Below are 18738 nucleotides of genomic sequence, written 5' to 3'. Positions count from 1 at the left end.
CTCCAGTCAAATACAAAAAGCCAGAGGTGGAGCCCTGGCTCAAGTGATAGAGCATCACCTTGAGGGGGGGGAAGTTATGGAGAGCAGCTAGTTCCTGAATTTAAGCCATAGGACTGGCACAAGAAAAGGAAAAGAAAGGAAAGGCAGGGGCCAGACATGGTGTCACACACCTCGATTCCCAGCTATTTGGGAGTAGAGATAGAAGGTTCAAGGTTCTAGGCCATTCCAGGCCAAAAAAAAAAAAAAAAAAAAAAAAGGTGAGGCTCTATCTCAGAAAATGAGTCAGGAGGGGTGGCACATGTCTGTAGTACTAGCTGTGTGGTGATAGATCGAGGTCCCAGGCTGTTCCCGGAAAAAGTGTGAGAGTTTACCTAAAAAAAAATAATAAAGCCAGAAGGGGTGCACAGGGCCCAAGTGGTAGAATGCCTGCATAGCAAGCACAAGTCCCTGAGTTCAAACATCAGCACCACCAAGACAGACATTTTCTTTCTTTTGGGGGGGGGTGGTCCGGTCGTGGGGCCTGAACTCTGGGCTTGGGCGCTGTCCCTCAGCTCTTCAGCTCAAGGCTAGTGCTCTACCACTTGAGCCACAGCGCCACTTCCGGCTTTTTTCTTTTTGCTTATGTGGTGCTGAGGAATTGAACCCAGGGCCTCAGGCATGCAAGGCAAACTCTCTACCACTGAGCCACCTTCCCAGCCCAAGACAGACATTTTCGTGGAGCAAGACAGTGGCCCACATCTCGGGAAGTACATAGCTAATGAGGTGCTGTAAAACAGCATCCAAAACAGAAGGGAGGGGAGTGTGTGGAGTAGTAGGAGAGATACAATTTGAGGTCTAAGGCTGCACTGCCAAGAGGACAAGGTTTCTTTCTTTTTCTCTGGGAGCTGTTTTCTGGATTCCTCAGTACAAGACTTCAGACGGGATTCTGCTAGTGAGCGACACTGCTTACGTTCTTTTCAGAACTTCCCTTCACATGTAGCCCTAGTGTGTGCACTGCCCTGCCTTTTTTTTGGGGGGGTGGTACTCTTCACAGAGACAACTCCTGGTCAACCCAGGACTACAGAGCTTCTGAGTACCCAGAGCGGTGGCCTGGGGGACACCTGGCAACTGCCACTCCAGTTGTTACCTCCATGACAGACAGTACTTCTGTCTCTCCCACTCTGAAAGTACTTCACCCTGAACCTTGGTAAATAGTTACTGCTTTCCAAAGCTTCACTGTCTGGGAGTGGAGTTACTAACCACATGGCCCGTTGCTGAGGATTTTGGTCAGATTTTACTGCAGCCAACAGCGGGCAAGAGAAGTCTTCTGATTATTACTCGAGTTCAGCTGGCTCCTTGGCAAGCAGAGGCACAGAGGAGGAGAGGCCTGTACCTGCCCTTTATGCAGGAGGAGCATGCCCAGCCCTGTTCGCTGTGCCTCGTGCCTGCTTATGAAGTGAGGGGTAGTAGCAGAATCTCTTCACCCAGGAGAAATCTTGACTCACCTGGATGGGTGTACATACACAGTGCATGCATCTGTACACAGAATACCACCCACCTGGCCGCCTTACCCACAGAGAAAGTGAAGGTGGGTGGAGAAGATGAAGGTCCACAGCAGTTCACAGCCAAGTGCCCTAGAAGCATCGAGGAGGGGCAGGTGAAAAACAAACAGGAGCCACTCGAGCTTTCTGGGACCAAAAAGTACTTCCTTAGCACACAGGTTCTCAGATAAGGGTCCAGACCGGGAAGCTCTACTGCCAAATTTCATGACGTTTGGGTTGTGACTTTTAATGTTTCCTTTTATCTCCATCTTGTATTTTATAGCCAGAGTCTGAACCTTCTCGTCGATTTTTTGTTGACCAGTGGGAACTTTCCCTTAGTCTCCGCTCCTCCCACCGCCCCGCCTCTCCCTCCTCCGACTCCCTCCGACAGGTAGCATGGTCTGGTTCCCCCTCTTTCCTCTGCAGCCTCTGCTTCATCCACTCACGTGCATCACCTGCGTGGGCTTGGATGAAGACCTATCCTCGGCCTAAGCACCAGGAAGCTAGTTGTGTGTGCATGTGGGGGGGACAGGGGAAAAGATGGGGACTGAAGTAGACACCTAATTAAGGCGGCTGCTAGCTTCCATTGAATGTTTAACACCTCCAGGTCTGTCCCAGTAAGCCCACTGTGGTTGTGTTTTAACTGTGTCCAGTAAGGGTAGGCATTTTTTTAACTTGTGTCTTTATAACTGTATGTGTTACAGAATATGAACCATGTGGTAACCACCTCTTAGGTGGAGTAGTGAATATGCAGTATTCTAGGCGCTTCTTGAACCCTGTGGTTCCTCAGCAGTGCCAGTCCAGCTTTCGGGGCATTTATAATAAGATTTGGAAAGAGGGGCTGTTGCCCTTTGTGCTTCTGCTTCCTGTCCCTGAGCAGGACAGGACCATGCAGTGTGTATGTGTGGCAGCTTATGCATGTGTGTGGGGTACAGTGGTGTAAGTGAGCAATTGCTCCACTTCAACTTCCAAGAGTGGGCAGAAGGAAAGCATCTGCTTGTCATGCCAGAAGCAAACAGAACTTGAGTCTTTACCTCTCTTGGCGGGGGGGGGGGGGGGGGGAGAATGGGGCTGGGGGGTGTCAGTGTGGCCACAATCGCAGAGAACAGAGCGTGACGAATGGCCAGCCTGTGGGCAGCCCCAGGCTGTAGCTGCTTGGTTGGGAGAGCAGGGTCTTGTCACACAGGCAGCCCAGGGCTGTGCAGCTTCCTGGCCTGACGGTTACCATCTGCTCAACACTCACTTTTCTGCTTCAGAATGAAAGGCAATTTTCTGCTCTCTCAGTGTCAGCTCTCAAAAGGTCTATTCAGCTACGCTAGTATGCACCTGTTCTGGATCTGAGTGGTTTCTGCGGGGACCCTGTCTAAAAAGGGCTTGGGTCTAAGAGCCACTTGTCTCCTCAACCACCAAGGGTATGATCCGTGAGTTCAGTGGGTGAATGACACCAGTCCTTGGCAATCTCCTTAATTTTTTTTAGTTAGAAACTAAAATTGATTGCTATTTCCATCTAAACCCTGGCTGAGCAAATCAAGAATTGATTTCTTAGTTGTGCCTCTGATGTCCTCAGGTCATAGAGTAAGTCATCCCAGAATGGTTTTGTTTGTCCTCCAGCCTGGACATGCTCAGGCCAGGGGTCCTCTTCCATGTGAGATTTGCACGCTTGTCCAGTGAAGCTACTTCCCCAGGAGATGGTGACCATCTCCAGGATGACTGTGCCTGGTATGTCTCTAGGTCAGCATCACGGCCCTGCGCACTTGGTGGGGAGACCCCTTGCTCCTTGCAGTTCTTAAAAGGAACTGCACACACTGGTGTCACAGCCATTTTTACCTGGACAAAAAGACCCTGCAGGACTGCCAGCAAGACTTGGACCAAATTTCTGGGTACAGGATCTGGGGCTAAGTGCCAGGGTGCCAGGCCTCTTGGCAGGATGGCTTACCAGGCAGATGTAGGAGTTTTCTCCTGCCAGAACGTGGTTGAATTCATTGGAGGGATTTCTTTTCTTTTCTGTAGCCTTTTCAATCTATAAAAACAATTCCTTCTGGGCCAGAAAAGCATTTTGACTTCCTAGGACCAGTTGAGCAACTTGTCTGTGGGCTGTAGCATGTGATTCCAGTGCCCCACCCAGTCTAGAAGGCTTCCAGCCCCAGTGCCCTGGCAGGTCACACAGGCCCTGAACCGCCCCTAAACATCCACAGGGAAGTGGTGGAAGTCTGGTCCAACAGAGGTGTGTGACAGGCACTGTGGTCAGGTGAGAAGGACAAGGATCTCTGTAATAAATGCCGTAACTCTTAACACCGGTGACTACCAGGAGACCCAGCCACTGGAAGAATGAACTTGGGTCTCTTTCTAAATGAGGAAATACAGCATTCCAGGCCTCTGCCATCCTGTGGTACAGTGTCAGTCTAGGTTTCTACCACCAGCATGGAGCTGTTCCCTTGAACTCTGTGTTTGAGTTCCCAGGACATAGGCCCTGTTTCCCATGTTAGCATCCATCCTGTTTTCTACTTTCCCATCCCCAGAGCTGCATATTCCAAAAGAGCCAAAGGACCAAGTTCTTCACCATGGAAGATCATCTTCCACAGTGCTGCTCCTGTCTGTGCTGGCCCTTTGTGGACACTGACACAGTAGTTTGCTCACCACCAGTTTCCCTGCTTGTGTGCACTGTGTTGGCATGGTTTGCTGCTGCACCGTGTATTCATTTTATACATTTCAAAGATTTTTTTCCCTCTGTCTTCTTAATTTATTTTTTCCCCTCTCATTTCCCTTCATTCTGGTCATTCTGTAATCTCCAACCAATAGAAGTATATAAAGATGTACACGGGCGGAGTGAGCTCATTGGCTGAGCAGATAGCCAATCAGCTTCAAAGGAAAGAGCAACCCAAAACCCTTCTAGACAAGAAGGAACTGGTAAGAGATATCCCAAAGGCACTGTCAGTAGCCATGATGCTGCTCTGGGGAACAATCCTGGTTTGCTCTGTGGGGCTTAATATTGTATTTTTACTTGTATTGCCATGTGCTAATTGTTTTAGGTTTCCTGAAGTTTTAGGACTGCAGTGGATGTTTAGAATGATGTATGGGAAAGCACATTGAATATTTATTTATGCTGCCCTCCAGTTTGGTCAGAACAACTTAGTTTGATTGTTAACACATTCTGTACACTTGGATCCTTCAGAGGAAGCAAATGCTGGTTGCTGATTGTCACTGATGAGGATCCTACCTTGTATGAGGATCTTGGGAGGGGGTTGTGGGTGTAGCACTGTAGGAGGATGCTGTTCTTCGGGAGAACCAAAAGCAAAACACATGTAGCCACTTAATACTTGTGGTCTGTCTCTACATACAACCACTGGCCAGGGTTGGCTTCACCTGCAGAGGGGATTGTACAGCCCAGAAAGGAGCCAAGAGACCTGGTCCTGACCTATTCCTCCCTACTCCCCCACAGGGATCCATAAAGAAAGAGTTTCCACAGAACCTGGGCGGCAGCGACACGTGCTATTTCTGCCAGAAGCGGGTATATGTGATGGAGAGGCTCAGTGCTGAGGGCAAGTTCTTCCACCGAAGCTGCTTCAAGTGCGAGTTCTGCGCCACCACCCTGCGCCTCTCAGCCTACGCCTATGACACTGAAGATGGTGAGCCCCGTGCCTCTGCTGTGCTTAGAAATGAAGGGCAAGGGCTCTTTTGTCCGTTTAGACTGAGAACTTCAGGCCCTTCCTGCATTTTTCTAGGTGTATGGTTTTTTCATGTTTTTTTTAAAAATCCATTTGAACCCTTTGCATCCATCTCCCTCTATTCTTTCTCTCAGATACTCTTTTTTTTTTTTATTGTAAAGATACTATACAGAGGGTTACAGTTACATGAGTGAGGTAATGAGTACACTTCCTCTTGAACATTGTTACCCCCTCCATTGTTTTCCCCCTACCATCCCCTCCCTCCCTCCCTTCCCCAAGGTTCTTTTTTTTTTTTTGATTGTGATTAAGTGATTACATAATTTCCGGAAATTCACAGTATTGTGGAATAATGATGCTCATTTAAAGTCACAAGTTCATTCTAACTTTCCTGGAGCAAATTGTCTATCACAGTCTGTAATATATAACAGTGCTCACATGTTATATACCATATATGTGATCAGCAGCATGGGGATATTTGGTAGTGGTTCAACCAGATGAGTGGGAGTTCTTTGTTTCTTAAGTCCTGTTAGTTTTGTCATATCACCTAACATTTTGGATTTAGCATCCACTTATCAGGGAGACCATGTACTGTTTGTCTCTTCATTCTTGGCTTACCTTGCTCAACATGATTCCTTCTAGCTCCATCCATTTCCCTGCAAATGCCATTATTTTGTCATTTCTAATGGCTGCATAATATCCCATTGTGTATAGATACCACAATTTTTGGATCCATTCATCTGTGGTGGGGCATCTAGGTTGTTTCCATATCCTAGCTATTGAGAACAGTGCTGCAATAAACATGGAGGTGCACGTGTCCTTGTATATTGGTTCCTGTTGTTCAGGGTAGATGCCTAGAAGTGGTATGACTGGGTTGTAAGGGAGGTCAATCTTTAGCTTTCTAAGGACCCTCCAGACTGCTTTCCAAAGTGGTTGTATAAGTGTACATTCCCACCAGCAGTGTAATAGCGTTCCTCGTTCTCCACATCCCCTCCAGCATTTGTCGTTGGCTGATTTGTGGATGTGGGACATTCTGACTGGGGTAAGGTGGTATCTCAGGGTTGTCTTTATTTGCATTTCCTTCACCACCAGGGATGATGAACATTTCCTCATGTGTTTCTTTGCCATTTTTATTTCTTCATTTGAGAAGTCCCTCTTTAGTTCCCTTGCCCATTTAGTAATTGGTTTGTTAGGTTTGGGAGGGATTAGTTTCTTGAGTTCCCTGTATATACAGGATGTTAACCCCTTGTCTGATATATTGCTGGTAAATATTTTTTCCCAATTAGTTGGTTGTCTTTCTAGCTTGGTTGCGATAGCTTTATCTGTGCAGAAGCTTTTTATTTTAAGGTAGTCCCATTTGTCGAGTCTCTCTCCAACTTGTTGTGACCCTGGGACTCTGTTCAGGAAGTTCCTTCCTGTGCCTATTAGTTCAAGTGTCTCTCCTACTCTGTCCTGCAGTAGTTTCAGAGATTCAGGTTTAATGTTAAGGTCTTTAATCCATTTTGAGTTGATGTTGGTGCATGGTGATAGGCTGGGGTCCACTTTTAGTTTTCTGCATGTGGCTGCCCAGTTTTCCCAGCACCAGTGGTTGAAGAGGCTGTGTTTCTTCCATTGTATGTCTTTGGCTCCTTTGTCGAATATCAGCTGGCTGTAGGCCTGTGGATTTATTTCTGGATCTTCTATTCTGTTCCATTGGTCTTCGGGTCTGTTTTTGTGCCAGTACCATGCTGTCTTTGTTATTATAGCTCTGTAGTAGAGTTTGAAGTTCGGCATGGATAGCCCTCCCATATTGTCTTTATCCCCTAGAATTGTTTTGGCTATTCTAGGTCTTTTGTTGTTCCATATGAATTTTTGGACTGTTTTCTGTATTTCAGTGATGTACGTCATTGGGATTTTAATAGGAATTGCGTTGAATTTGTATATTAGTTTTGGAAGTATTACCATCTTTACTATATTAAGTTGGCCTATCCAGGAGCATGGGAGGTCTTTCCATTTCCTAGTGTCTTCTGCAATTTCTTTCTTTAACTTTTTATAGTTCTCATTAAATAGTTCTTTTACATCTTTGGTTAGGTTAATTCCTAAATATTTTATTTTTCGGGAGGTTATTGTGAATGGGGTTGCTCCCTTTATTTCCCTCTCTTCCTGTACATTATCAGTGTATAGGAAGGCAACTGATTTTTGTGGGTTTATTTTGTATCCTGCTATTTTGCCAAAGTGATTTATGATTTCTAAGAGTTTGGGGATGGAGTTTTTGGGATCGTGGAGGTATAGTATCATGTCATCTGCAAAAAGGGATAGTTTAACTTCTTCTTTCCCTATGCGGATCCCTTTAATGTCTTTTTCTTGCCTTATTGCCCTGGCTAAGGGTTCTAGGACTATTGAAGAGGAGTGGAGACAGTGGGCATCCTGATTTTAGGAGAATTGGTTGTAGCTTTTCCCCATTAAGTATAATATTGGCTATTGGTCTGTCATAAATGGCTTTTATTGTTTTTAGAAATGTTCCTTCTATTCCTATTTTCTCCAGAGCTCTCAGATACTCTTATACTTTTCCAAAGTCATCAGATTATCATAGCATTTTTTGGTGGCAGTAGGAATGAGAATGGCAGTCATTTGCCTGTGTCATCTCCCTGACTTGCTTTTAAACCCCATGGTGCAATCTTGAGATAAAAGGGTTACCATAGGGTACATCCTGTTGTCTTTACGGAAGGAGAGTCACAGGTCCATTGAAGTCTTATTTCTTGCCTAAGACTGATGACAGCAGATTTAAACTAGTTCCCAGACTTCTGCTTCGTGAAGCTGCTTGAATACTGACTGGTGTTGTCACCTCCTTTTGGCAGCAGCCTCTTAACACCTTGAGTTGGAGGAGCAGACAGCTTACTGTTGGGGGCCTGCTTTACTGCTTTTGTCGTTTCATTTCAAGCGAATGTCTGAAAAAGCCTTGGCATGGTACAAAGCAGAGAAGTGCAAGTAGATAGCAGTTGGATGGAGGCAGGCTGGCCATCCAGTCACCCAGAGACCCTCAGATAGATGGACGTATGCTGGCCATCTGGCCACCCAGAGACCCTCAGATAGATGGAGGCAGGCTGGCCATCCAGTCACCCAGAGACCCTCAGATAGATGGACGTATGCTGGCCATCTGGCCACCCAGAGACCCTCAGATAGATGGAGGCAGGCTGGCCATCCAGTCACCCAGAGACCCTCAGATAGATGGAGGCAGGCTGGCCATCTAGCCACCCAGAGGCCCTCAGATAGATGGAGGCAGGCTGGCCATCTGGCCACCCAGAGACCCTCAGATAGATGGAGGCAGGCTGGCCATCCGGTCACCCAGAGACCCTCAGATAGATGGAGGTATGCTGGCCATCTAGCCACCCAGAGACCCTCAGATAGATGGAGGCAGGCTGTCCATCCAGTCATCCAGAGACCCTCAGATAGGTGGAGACAGGCTGGCCATCTGGCCACCCAGAGACCCCAACAGTTAATGGAAGTAGGTGCTCAAAGGTACCCATGAGTTCCCCTCTACTCCTGCAGGACACTGAAGGGACTTAGCATCCCCCAAGAGGCAAAGAACTCTCTATGACTAGAAGATGCAAATAAATCCCTTCAAGGCAGTGTTGTAAGGTGATTTGCTGGCCATGAAGAGAATGGCCAATTAGGACAATCGCTCCTATCGTTCTGCCCTCCTGATACTGAATAAGCTCTGTTATAAGCCCTGTTGGTAGGAACAAGAAAATAACTCAAAATGGAGAAAGAATTCCCATGGTCCTTTTTCTGCAGTGGAGGGATATTTAGGTATCAAATGTCCTATTCTACTTTTCCCATAGTGTTATCGGCTGGATTAAACCTTTGACTCCCAGAATAGGGTAGACAGATATATACCCTAATGCTAGGTTATTTTAGTTTGCCTTAAACCTTAGCATCTGCTTGGAAAGAACCGTCAAGTTCAGCCATTGATCCATGAATAGTTTTGTCCACAGGTATGTGCTTATGGTTGCTACCTTCTCTCAATGATGTGGATAAAGTATACATAAATGTGTATCTAGTTGCTTACATACTATGTCAGCATTCTCTTGCTATAATACCTCATCAGCTTGTAAAGCAAAGTTTGTTTTTAGCTTGCAGCTGTGGAGGTTTACCTCCGTAAGTGATGGGCCTCCTGCTGTTCAGCCCATGAGGGTGCAGCACATTGCAGCAGGAGAGCACAGCAAAGCAGCGTTGCTTACCTCGGTACCAGTAAGCCAAAAAGAGGGGAGACTGGATTCCCACAGTCCCGTCAAAGGCACTCGACACCCACTTAATGGTTCCACCAGCTTCCAGAAGTGCCACCCGAGGGACCATGCTTTTTTTTTCATTTTTCTTTTTTAAGTACATAGGTCTTTTGGGGATATTCAGGATCCAAACCATAGCACATTCTGGCTAAAATGACAAGTCCAGAGCACATGAAGCAAAACCGACAGTTTCAGAGTGTGTGGTGAAGGTCAAGTCAAAAAGTGTGTATTATAACTTGAAGAAGTTCAAATCGGGAAGCCAGTGACGCTGAAAAGCAGCTCAGAATGACTTACCTGAGCTTAGGCGAGAATTTGGAAGAGGATTGAGAACTGGCTAGCAGAAGGAGAAGAACATGTTTCTGATGGCCAGAATGTTCCAGAATGGGGCCAGTCTCCTGTGAGTTATTCTTGATGTAGGATAGCAGAGAGGACAGTGGGCCTGTATCTGCTTCCAAATCTAATGTTTATCAACTTAAGCAAGCGCCCTCATCTGTTAGGACATAGAACAAGAGAAAAGAATGGAATTTTAAAATAAAAGTTTTAGCCTGTACTTCAGCCAGTTTATTGCATGATGGAGAAATCTATGCTCGGAGAAGACTTAGGTAAGAAAAGGAAAAGCAGCTGGGTGCTGGTGGCTCAAGTCTAATCTGATCTGCTCAGGAGGCTGAGATCTGAGGATCACAGTTTAAAGCCAGCCTGAGCAGTGCCAGTTTGAGTGAAAAAGCTAATTGAGAGCAAAAGGCCTGATGAGTTTAGCCCCAATACTGACAGGAAGAGAAGAAGGGAGGGAGGGAGGAAGGAAGGAAGAGAACTTAAGAGCTTGATTGCCACTAGCTGTTTGGGAAGTCTTATTTGGGGAAGACTAAGCAATACATAACAAATATTCTTTGAAATCCTTGAAATTCTGTAAGAGATTTTATTCAGCATTGGCTAGTGTCAAGGTTTGGATCTGAAACATCCCCCAAAGGCTGGTAATTTCTGGGAAGGTGCTTGGATCATGAGGGCTATTACCTTACCAATGGATTCGTCCATGGATGGATTTGATGGTATTGAGTGATGGTGAAACTTTGGAGGGAAGGGCCCGGGTGGAGGAAGTAGATCAGACGGGGGCGTGTCCTGGAACGGTTCATCTTCCCCTTCTTCCAGTGATCCCTCGGTCCTGGTAGTCCTAGGGGGAGCAGCTCTTCTTTATCTGTATTCCCCTTGGTGTCCATGACAAGGACTGTGATTCCTTCCTAACTGTCCTGTGGGGAGCAGCTCTGCTTCATCACCCGTCCCCCATGATGGTCTTTGACAAGGACTGCGGATTGAAAAGTGAGCCCAAGTAAACTTGCATATTTTAAGTCTTTTTTTTTTTTTTTTTTGTCGGTCGTGGGGCTTGAACTCTGGGCCTGAGCGCTGTCCCTCAGCTCTTCAGCTCAAGGCGAGCGCTCTACCACTTGAGCTACAGCGCCACTTCCGGTTTTCTGGTGGTTTATTGGAGATAGGAGTCTCACGGTCTCTCCTGCCCGGGCTGGCTTTGAACCGCGATCCTCAGATCTCAGCCTCCTGAGTAGCTAGGATTACAGGCGTGAGCCACCAGCGCCCGGCTTTAAGTCATTTTTCTCAGGTTTTTGTAACAGCAGTGGAAAGCTGACTAACCCAGGCAGGAAAAAGCAGGTAAAAGAGCAAGTCAGCTGCTTTGAAGAAAAATGATCTGATCACCAGGGACAGGGAAAAAGAATACCAACTTCTCTTTATTTTCTTTACATTTACTCATTTATCAAAGAAGCACTGTTGACAAATGAGAGGATGACATGGAATAATTCCATTTCAGCAATTTCTATAATAGGATCTAATGTTTAAGAGCTTTGCTCTTTAGGTGAGAGTAAAGACAAAGTCCAGGAAAGTGACTGAGTTAATTCCAACACCAGGGATGCTGGAAAGGCCAGCATCAGTGGCTTTCAGACCTTCTTAACCACACCCTCTGAGGAAACCCATGTTACATTAGGGTCCAGTAAACACATACAGATGTGGCTGGAAGTTCTAGGTATTCCATATCACACCCTGCTTTTTCTATTTTATTCTTTCTGCTGGATTCATAATCCACTGTAGAGTGAATTTATTTTTTCCTGGCACACTAAGGAATTCTAACCTCTGTGGGACCAGTGCTAGCTAGTGGACAGAAGAAAAGAAGGCTGATTCCATCAGAGTCAGTGCCCAGTGCTGCCCGGCTCCTGCAGCCCTCACGCCTCCACCAGGCACTAGTATTCATTCTTGCCTTCCCCAGAAATGCAGCTCCCCGCTTCCATGTAACCGCGTCTTTGTCCTCACACACTGCCACTTTGTTTGCTGGTCCTGCCGTGCAAGCCTCACTTCTTTGCTCTGGACACTGATTGGGTGGTAGCTCAATGGCCTTCATACACCCGAAGGGAAGGATCTCCCGATTTAGGGCAAGGGAGGAAGAACTGGAAGCAGAGTTTAGAGGGAGGGCTGGTCTCCCGGACAGCAAGCCAGTCAGGGAGGTCTTGTCAGTAATGCTGGAGGGGATGCAGAAGAGTGCTAAAGCCAGTGAATTGGGATCACAACTGCAGGGTCTTGCTTACTTTTCCCCTGCTTCTTTTTGTCTGCAGGCAAGTTCTACTGTAAACCACACTACTGTTACCGACTCTCTGGCTACGCACAAAGGAAGAGGCCAGCGGTGGCTCCTCCGTCTGGAAAGGTAATGGCGATTCTTCCTACAAGTGGTAGGGAAGCCGTAGGTACCCCATCAGGATGGAACCCGCCACTGCTTACTGGTGGCAATTGGAATAGGAGATGTCCTCAGTGGGATTAGAGTGGTTGAAGTGTGGGGAGGGAGCTAGCTTTTCAAGCAGGGTTTTGGGTTAGGAGCTTTGACTTAGGGTCCCAGCTTGCTAGGCAAGTAATCTTACCACTTGATCCATGACCTCAGTCTGTAAGAACAGTCTTGATTCTACTGATCCTGCTTCCTGCTCACTCTGTAAAAGATACATCCTTTCGAATTGGAGGGTGCCCTCTTGCTCCTTTTCACATGGTTAGAGCTCTGGTGCAGAAAGTATCGGCCTGAGGGGATCCCTCCCTTTTCTTCAGCCCTGCCCTCAGGTGTTGAGCAGATGGCGCCAGCACCAACCTTGCCCTCCACTGAGGAGGAAATGTGACTGCAGGCAGTCTGTATCTGCCAGCCATTTAGTCCCTGGTTGTGAATTACTTGTCTGAGCCCATTATTTCTTTCTCTGTCAAGGTGACTTGAGTACTCTTCACTGCATGGACACCGTCTGTCAGCATGCAGACTGCTTACTGCATCTTGAGAAGCTTGGTTGACTGTGGAGGGGTAGGGGGAAAAGATACACTCTGCACATGAAGTCCTCATGGCTTCCACCCATGGGTGGAAGATCATCAGGGAAATACATACTTCCATACAGACTCTTTCCTTCTCACTCTTCCCTAAACAATGTAGTAGAAACTGTTGTCACACCATTACATTGTGTTAGGTATTTGTAAATCATATAGAGATGATTTAAAGTTTATGGGAGGAGGCTTTTTTTGCATGTATGTGTGTGCTGGTTCTAGGGCCTGAACTCAGGGACTGGGTCTGTCCCTGAGCTTTTTGCTCTACCACTTGAGCCACAGCTCCACTTCTGGCTTTTTGGTGGATTACTGGAGATAAGAGTCTCGTGAACTTTCCTGCCTACACTGGCTTTGAACTACTATCTTCAGATCTGTTCCTGAGTCTAGGATTATTGGCATGAGCCACCAGTGCCTGGCAGAGGATGCTGTTTTAAGAGACTTGAGCCATAGGTTTTCACATCCATGGGAGCCTTGGAACCACTTCCCAGCATACCAAAGAATGACGACTTCAGGAGATCTAGACTTTGACTCACAGTGACTTGTGTGAACTATGCCCCCATTTCTTTAATGAAAGACTGACTGTGTGAGGAATACCACTCTCCACTGACAGGCTAACCAGATGAGTGGTGATTGCCTCTGAGGTTGAAGGGCTTCAATCAGTGTCACTTTCTTTTTCTCATGGACTCTTCTAGGAAGCCAAAGGAACCCTGCAGGATGGCCCAACTGCAGACACAAATGGACGGGCCAGCACCGTCGCCAGCTCAGCTGAGAGAACTCCAGGTAGCTTCACTTCCTTGTTTGGATGGGTGGCACGTCACTCTCTTGGCCTTTGTGACAAGGCCAAGGGTATGAGCCAGCACCTCCAGAGCAACATTTCTTCAATTGGGTATCAAGTGGCCCAGAACCCTTTGGACTCCTTTTTTATGTGTCAGCTGCTTGCATTCGGAGTCCCCTTTCTCTATGGCCTGTCGGAGGTGCTGGTGCAGATCCGAGGGGAGTTTCACTGGCAAGCTGTGAGCCAGTGACACTGCCATCTGGTAAACAGTGTCACCCAAGTTGGGGGATGCGTATTCAGTCTCAAAGTATGGTACAGCACCCTCCTCCCCCACCTCCTCAACACCGCCGGGGGTTGGGCCAGACCCTGCAGGGAGATAGGAACCCAGAAGAGGCTGCTGTGTTGCCAGTCCAGCAAGTACCCAGAGTAACGGGCCTCCCTGTGGTCCCTGCACAGGACCCCTTTGACAGCGCGCAGAGCTATGTAAGTCTGAATTCATCTTCATCTCAGCTTGGAATTCTTGCATCCATTCCCTAGTTAGGTGTCTGGATAAGTTGTCACTGCTCTTGTTTGTGACCTGTGACTGTTAAAGGCATAGGCTCCATCCTAACCACCTCAGATCATTTTCAGTTTCCAGTGAGAGTCAAGGCCTTTCTGTTGCGTGGTCTTTACTGCTTCCTGCATTAGGAGGTGAATTGCACCACCCTACCTCAAAAAACACGGTTGTTCTGGGTACTGCAGGACTGGAAGGGCTCATGGCACAAGGCCTGTGGAGAATATTGTGTTGCTTCTTTCCCTTGAAATTGCCTCTGTTCCTCATAGAATTGACCTGTGAGCACCGTCCACACTGAGGTATGTCTATCGATCCACACCGCTGGGAGGTCCTGAGGGCCTCATGGAGTCCCAGGTGTCCACAGCACAGTCACAGTCACAGCTGAGATGTCCTCTTGTTCACAGCAAATACACCTTAAGCAGCTGTTTAAAAACTCACACAAAAATTAGGGACTGTCTGCCACGTGCCAGAAACTGTAGAGAAAGAGCTAGTGGTAGAATTTTCATGATCAGAAAGGGAATTATTCTCTCAGCCTTCACGTGAGTGGTCCCCAAAGTTATTTTCTTTTCCTGCACTAAGGAGCTAGCGTGAGCCTTGGGGTACTTGTTCTGAAGGCTGGGTGTGAGCTCCAGGGGCAGAGCTTTACTGCTGGAGAGGCAGAGCCGACGTCGCCCTCCGGGTGGCCTTGTGTTCCGGTACACGTGCCCTCATTGCTCTCTCAGCCTCTGGTGAACCATCTTCTGGCACACGTGCCCTTGCTGTCTTCTTGCACTCCAGCATCCGTTGTACTCTTAGGCTTTTTTTAGGGGTCCTGTATGCAGGGCCAACCGTTGATAGCTGTGTTTAAGCCATAAATGACCTTTACCCTTGAACAGTCTTCAAGCCCTTTGAGTCTTCTCGTGAGATACTGACAGCCTTCCATAGTTGATACCCTCCGATAAGGGGCGTTGCTGGCAGAGAGAGTCCCAGGGATCTAGACAGGACTTTGGCTTCATCCGGGAGTGTGCATCTGATCAGGTGGGAGCACCACTGAATCCCAGCGGTCGAGTTTGTTGAGGAACCCGGCTACTCAGTAAAACAACTCAAAGAAGTCACACTTTCTTCTTGAGTAAGGCGTACAGAACATTCTCTAAAAAGAGTTTAGTAGAGTTTAGGTCATTCTTTTTTTTTTGGGGGGGGGGTCCAATCGTGGGGCCTGAACTCTGGGCCTGGGCGCTGTCCCTCAGCTCTTCAGCTCAAGGCTAGCGCTCTACCACTTGAGCCACAGCACCACTTCCGGCTTTTTTTTTCTGCTTATGTGGTGCTGAGGAATCGAACCCAGGGCCTCAGGCATGCAAGGCAAGCGCTCTACCACTGAGCCACCTTCCCAGTCCTAGGTCATTCTTGAATAGCCACATGTGCTTGCTTTCCGGTCTTGGTTAGGTTGCCTGTCTAAACTGAAGGCATAATGGAATTCAGGTTTTTAGGAACTCCATATTAAGGAGTTTTTAAGAGTCCCATAGAGAAGGAGAATGCTTTACAAAGCAAGGAAAGAAAATGAAAGTTGTCAATGTGATCAACATCAAAACAAGTAGGAATCAAAGCCCTGAGGGTATTTCTGTTCTTGTGGTGCTCATAGACTGAGTTAGAACGTAGCTTGTCTATTACAAGGTGTTCAAGATATGGCAGCCCAAAGTATTCTAGCCTGAACCCATGAGGCGATCTAGGCAAGCATAAAGTACCCTCTAAACAAGAAAAGGTCAGAGCAAGTAGGACTGTCTGACTCTGGAGACCCAAGCTTGTGCAGTTAGAGCTCTGAGTACTAACTACGCCACAAGGCTTTGACATGTCTCCCTGTGAGCTAACTTTCCAGCAGCAGCTATAGAAAAGGAACAAAACTGTAGTGATAGCTTGTAGCTATCATGAAACCAGTTTCTTTTTCTCATTGGCTAGAGAGTTGCTTTTTAAAATTCCAAACCAAAGCTTAGATTGCTTAACTAGAATTTCTTCCAGAAAAGCTTCAGAAAACTCAGGCTTCAGAATGTGTGTCACTGAGTGGTCACTAACCAGATCCAGTTGAGCTCCTCCTTTGCTCCCCAGGCCAGTAAAGGGCCTGAGTGAACGAACCTGATTGTGCTGTGTGACAAACAGTCCTGCCTAGAGCCACATTACGGGAGGAGCAGGAAGAGGCAGGACTCTAGAGGCACTGACCCCGCAGGCTCTGGCTCTGTGCCTCCTTCTCTCCGCGCTGTTTATCTCTTCTCCCTCATGTTCTTTCCCCCTTGTAACTGTAGTTGCCAAAAGAAACCCCAAAATCAAAACAAAAAAGAAAAAGAAAAAGAATTATCCACAAGTTAAAAGAACCTAGTATAGGCCTGGTTTAAAGTGTCTTTCTTTGGTGACCTAACCTGTAAGTGCTGTCTAATCTAGTGTTTGGGGTACACTGTTTACAGTATTTTTGTTATGTGCTTTTAATATAGAAATCCTCTTCTGTTCTCAAACCTGTAAATACTTTGTTTCCAACCCTCTTAGCTCATTGCTGTGGATTAGTGGACCTGGCACAGATTTCCTTACCCTGGCCTCATAGTACCTGCCCCGAGTTCAGGGAAAGCTTAGACAACAGGTAGAGGAAGAAACATCCCACATGGGAATTACCCTTGGTTGCAAGTGTTTTGTATTCTATTTGTCTAGAGGAATCCCGCTTTTTACCTCCGATAGCAGACAACCAGAAATAAAGAACAAGGCTCCTGAAGTGTTACAGGAAGGTAACCAAGCTGCTTCCCAAGCTCAGCATCCAAGAACTTTGGCAGTGAGATGGTAGAGAGCAAGAGGGAGGAGCACACTGGTTGTCTGTTGTCTGCAGGGAAGATTGTCTTCCTTGAAGAAGCCTCAGAATTAAGTAGCAGTTTACCTGCTCCCCGTTTCCAGACACCTTGTACATGTTTGTATCATGAACTGGATGTTAGGAAACACAGGCATTGCCCACACCAGCCAGAATGGCCACATGGTACCAGGAATGTCATTTAACCTGGGGTTCTTTTCCAATGAAAGAAAGTGAGGAAATCTTTTACTGCTTCTCCAGGCTTGTCCTCTTACTGTCACTTATCGAAAATTAAGGAGAGAGAATTTTGCATTCTAGCTTATCTCCCCAACCCTTTCTAAGAGCCATACTTGGGTTGGTGATAATGTGTAAATATTTATATAGTCATACATATCTATATAATACACATACATCTATGTGTATAGGTTTGCTTTCACATGGATGGATATTTGTATTCTCAAGAGGCAAAGCTTCTTGCTGGTCTGGAAATGGCTGAGCTTTTACCCTGGAAACTGGCTGTGGCCTAGCTCCATGCTCCCGTCAAGATTTCAAGGGAGCACAGTGTGGAGGTGCAAACGTTGAGGGCTGAGTCTCACAGAAGATGATCAGTGCGCCCAACCTCAGGTGACTGTAAAGAGCAGACAAGGAAAGCAGGAGTCTTCCTGGGGCAGGGAGCGGTCAGTGATCCACACACAGAAAAGTGGAGCATCCCGCTTTCTCTCCCATTTACTTTGATGCTTCGCACTGGCTTTCCTGAGTTCATGATTTCCGTTATCCAGGGTCCTCGATGTTTACTGTATTTTGGCTGTCTCCTGTAGGTCGGTGGGACGTTAGGCCCTCCTTGCTGGGGCTGCACCGTGCCCTGGGAGATCTGCCCAGTGAATTAAGGGGTTCACCTTCTTCTCCTGGGCCATTCACTTGGGTGAGGCAGGCAGGGAAGACAGCAGCTGATAACTGTAGCTACGGTACAAAGAAGCCAGGATGAGGGAGGATTCACTGTGCCGAGGGACTTCACCTGTCTACTCTAACCTTCCCTAATGCCGTTATTTTTGCCTTTGTTTTTAACCTACGCTGTTGTGAGTTTTTGGTGTGTTTCTTTGTGAGTCTTTTATTTAATTGTATAACTTTGTTTTTGCCGTTACTGTGAAACCAAAGTGTTGTGCGTTGTTTTTTATTTTTTATTTTTTTTAAACAAATGTTGCATTCTTATTTAAGAGAATAAATTCCAAACAATCTTCAGGTTTCTGAGTTTTTCTTTTCCTTCCCTTTTTCCTGTTTGGAGGGTGGGGAAGGGGAAGCTCCGGCCAGTCTGGGGTGTAGGCCTAAAAGCCTCTATGCCTCAGAGCCCTTGCTTCTGCTGTAGGGCGGGAAAATACAGAGGGCTGTGGAGACTAAGCTGCCTGTACCTAACATGTAGAGTCCCGGTAACAAATGGCCCTGTGCAGGGGGTGAAATGGTGCAGGACTTTCTGCTTCACAATTAACTGCAAGTAGAGAAGAAGGAGAAAGACGCCCCTGTGCCTGTGTGTCCCTAGACAGGAGTGGGGACCCATTGTATGTCTTCCCTCTACCTTGACGGTCTTCCTAGGGTGCCCTCAAGCGGAATGACTGTGCTGAAAGTTCTTATTCTTTCCTCCCTTTGCTGGTACCCGGCACTGAGTTAGGGCATTCAGTTCCATCTGGCCACTGTCAAGCCTGGAGGGACAAACCTATATTAAGAAATAGACTCTCCCATCTTACATACACGACTCCTGACCGTAGCAGTGGTGGCTGCTCTTGCAGTGTCCACTGCATGGGTCTAAGGCCAACGTCAATA

General features: G+C 47.0%; 1 protein-coding gene across 1 annotated transcript in view; it reads left to right on the top strand.

Moving 5' to 3' along the window:
• The window catches only part of LOC138817904 (F-actin-monooxygenase MICAL3), a 158053-nt gene that overhangs the window by 80695 nt on the left and 58620 nt on the right, over positions 1–18738 (top strand). Inside the window, exons 17-19 of the mRNA XM_070008675.1 lie at positions 4960–5146; positions 12060–12148; positions 13488–13575. Coding sequence (XP_069864776.1) covers positions 4960–5146; positions 12060–12148; positions 13488–13575 — 364 coding nt within the window. The remainder of the gene's footprint in view (positions 1–4959; positions 5147–12059; positions 12149–13487; positions 13576–18738) is intronic.

Source organism: Dipodomys merriami, unplaced genomic scaffold (assembly GCF_024711535.1).
Source record: "Dipodomys merriami isolate MVZ:Mamm:240054 unplaced genomic scaffold, mDipMer1.0.p SCAF_703, whole genome shotgun sequence".
Classification (NCBI taxonomy): domain Eukaryota; kingdom Metazoa; phylum Chordata; class Mammalia; order Rodentia; family Heteromyidae; genus Dipodomys; species Dipodomys merriami.
Note: the sequence above shows the minus strand (reverse complement) of the source record. Positions and strands in the feature narration are given on the sequence as shown.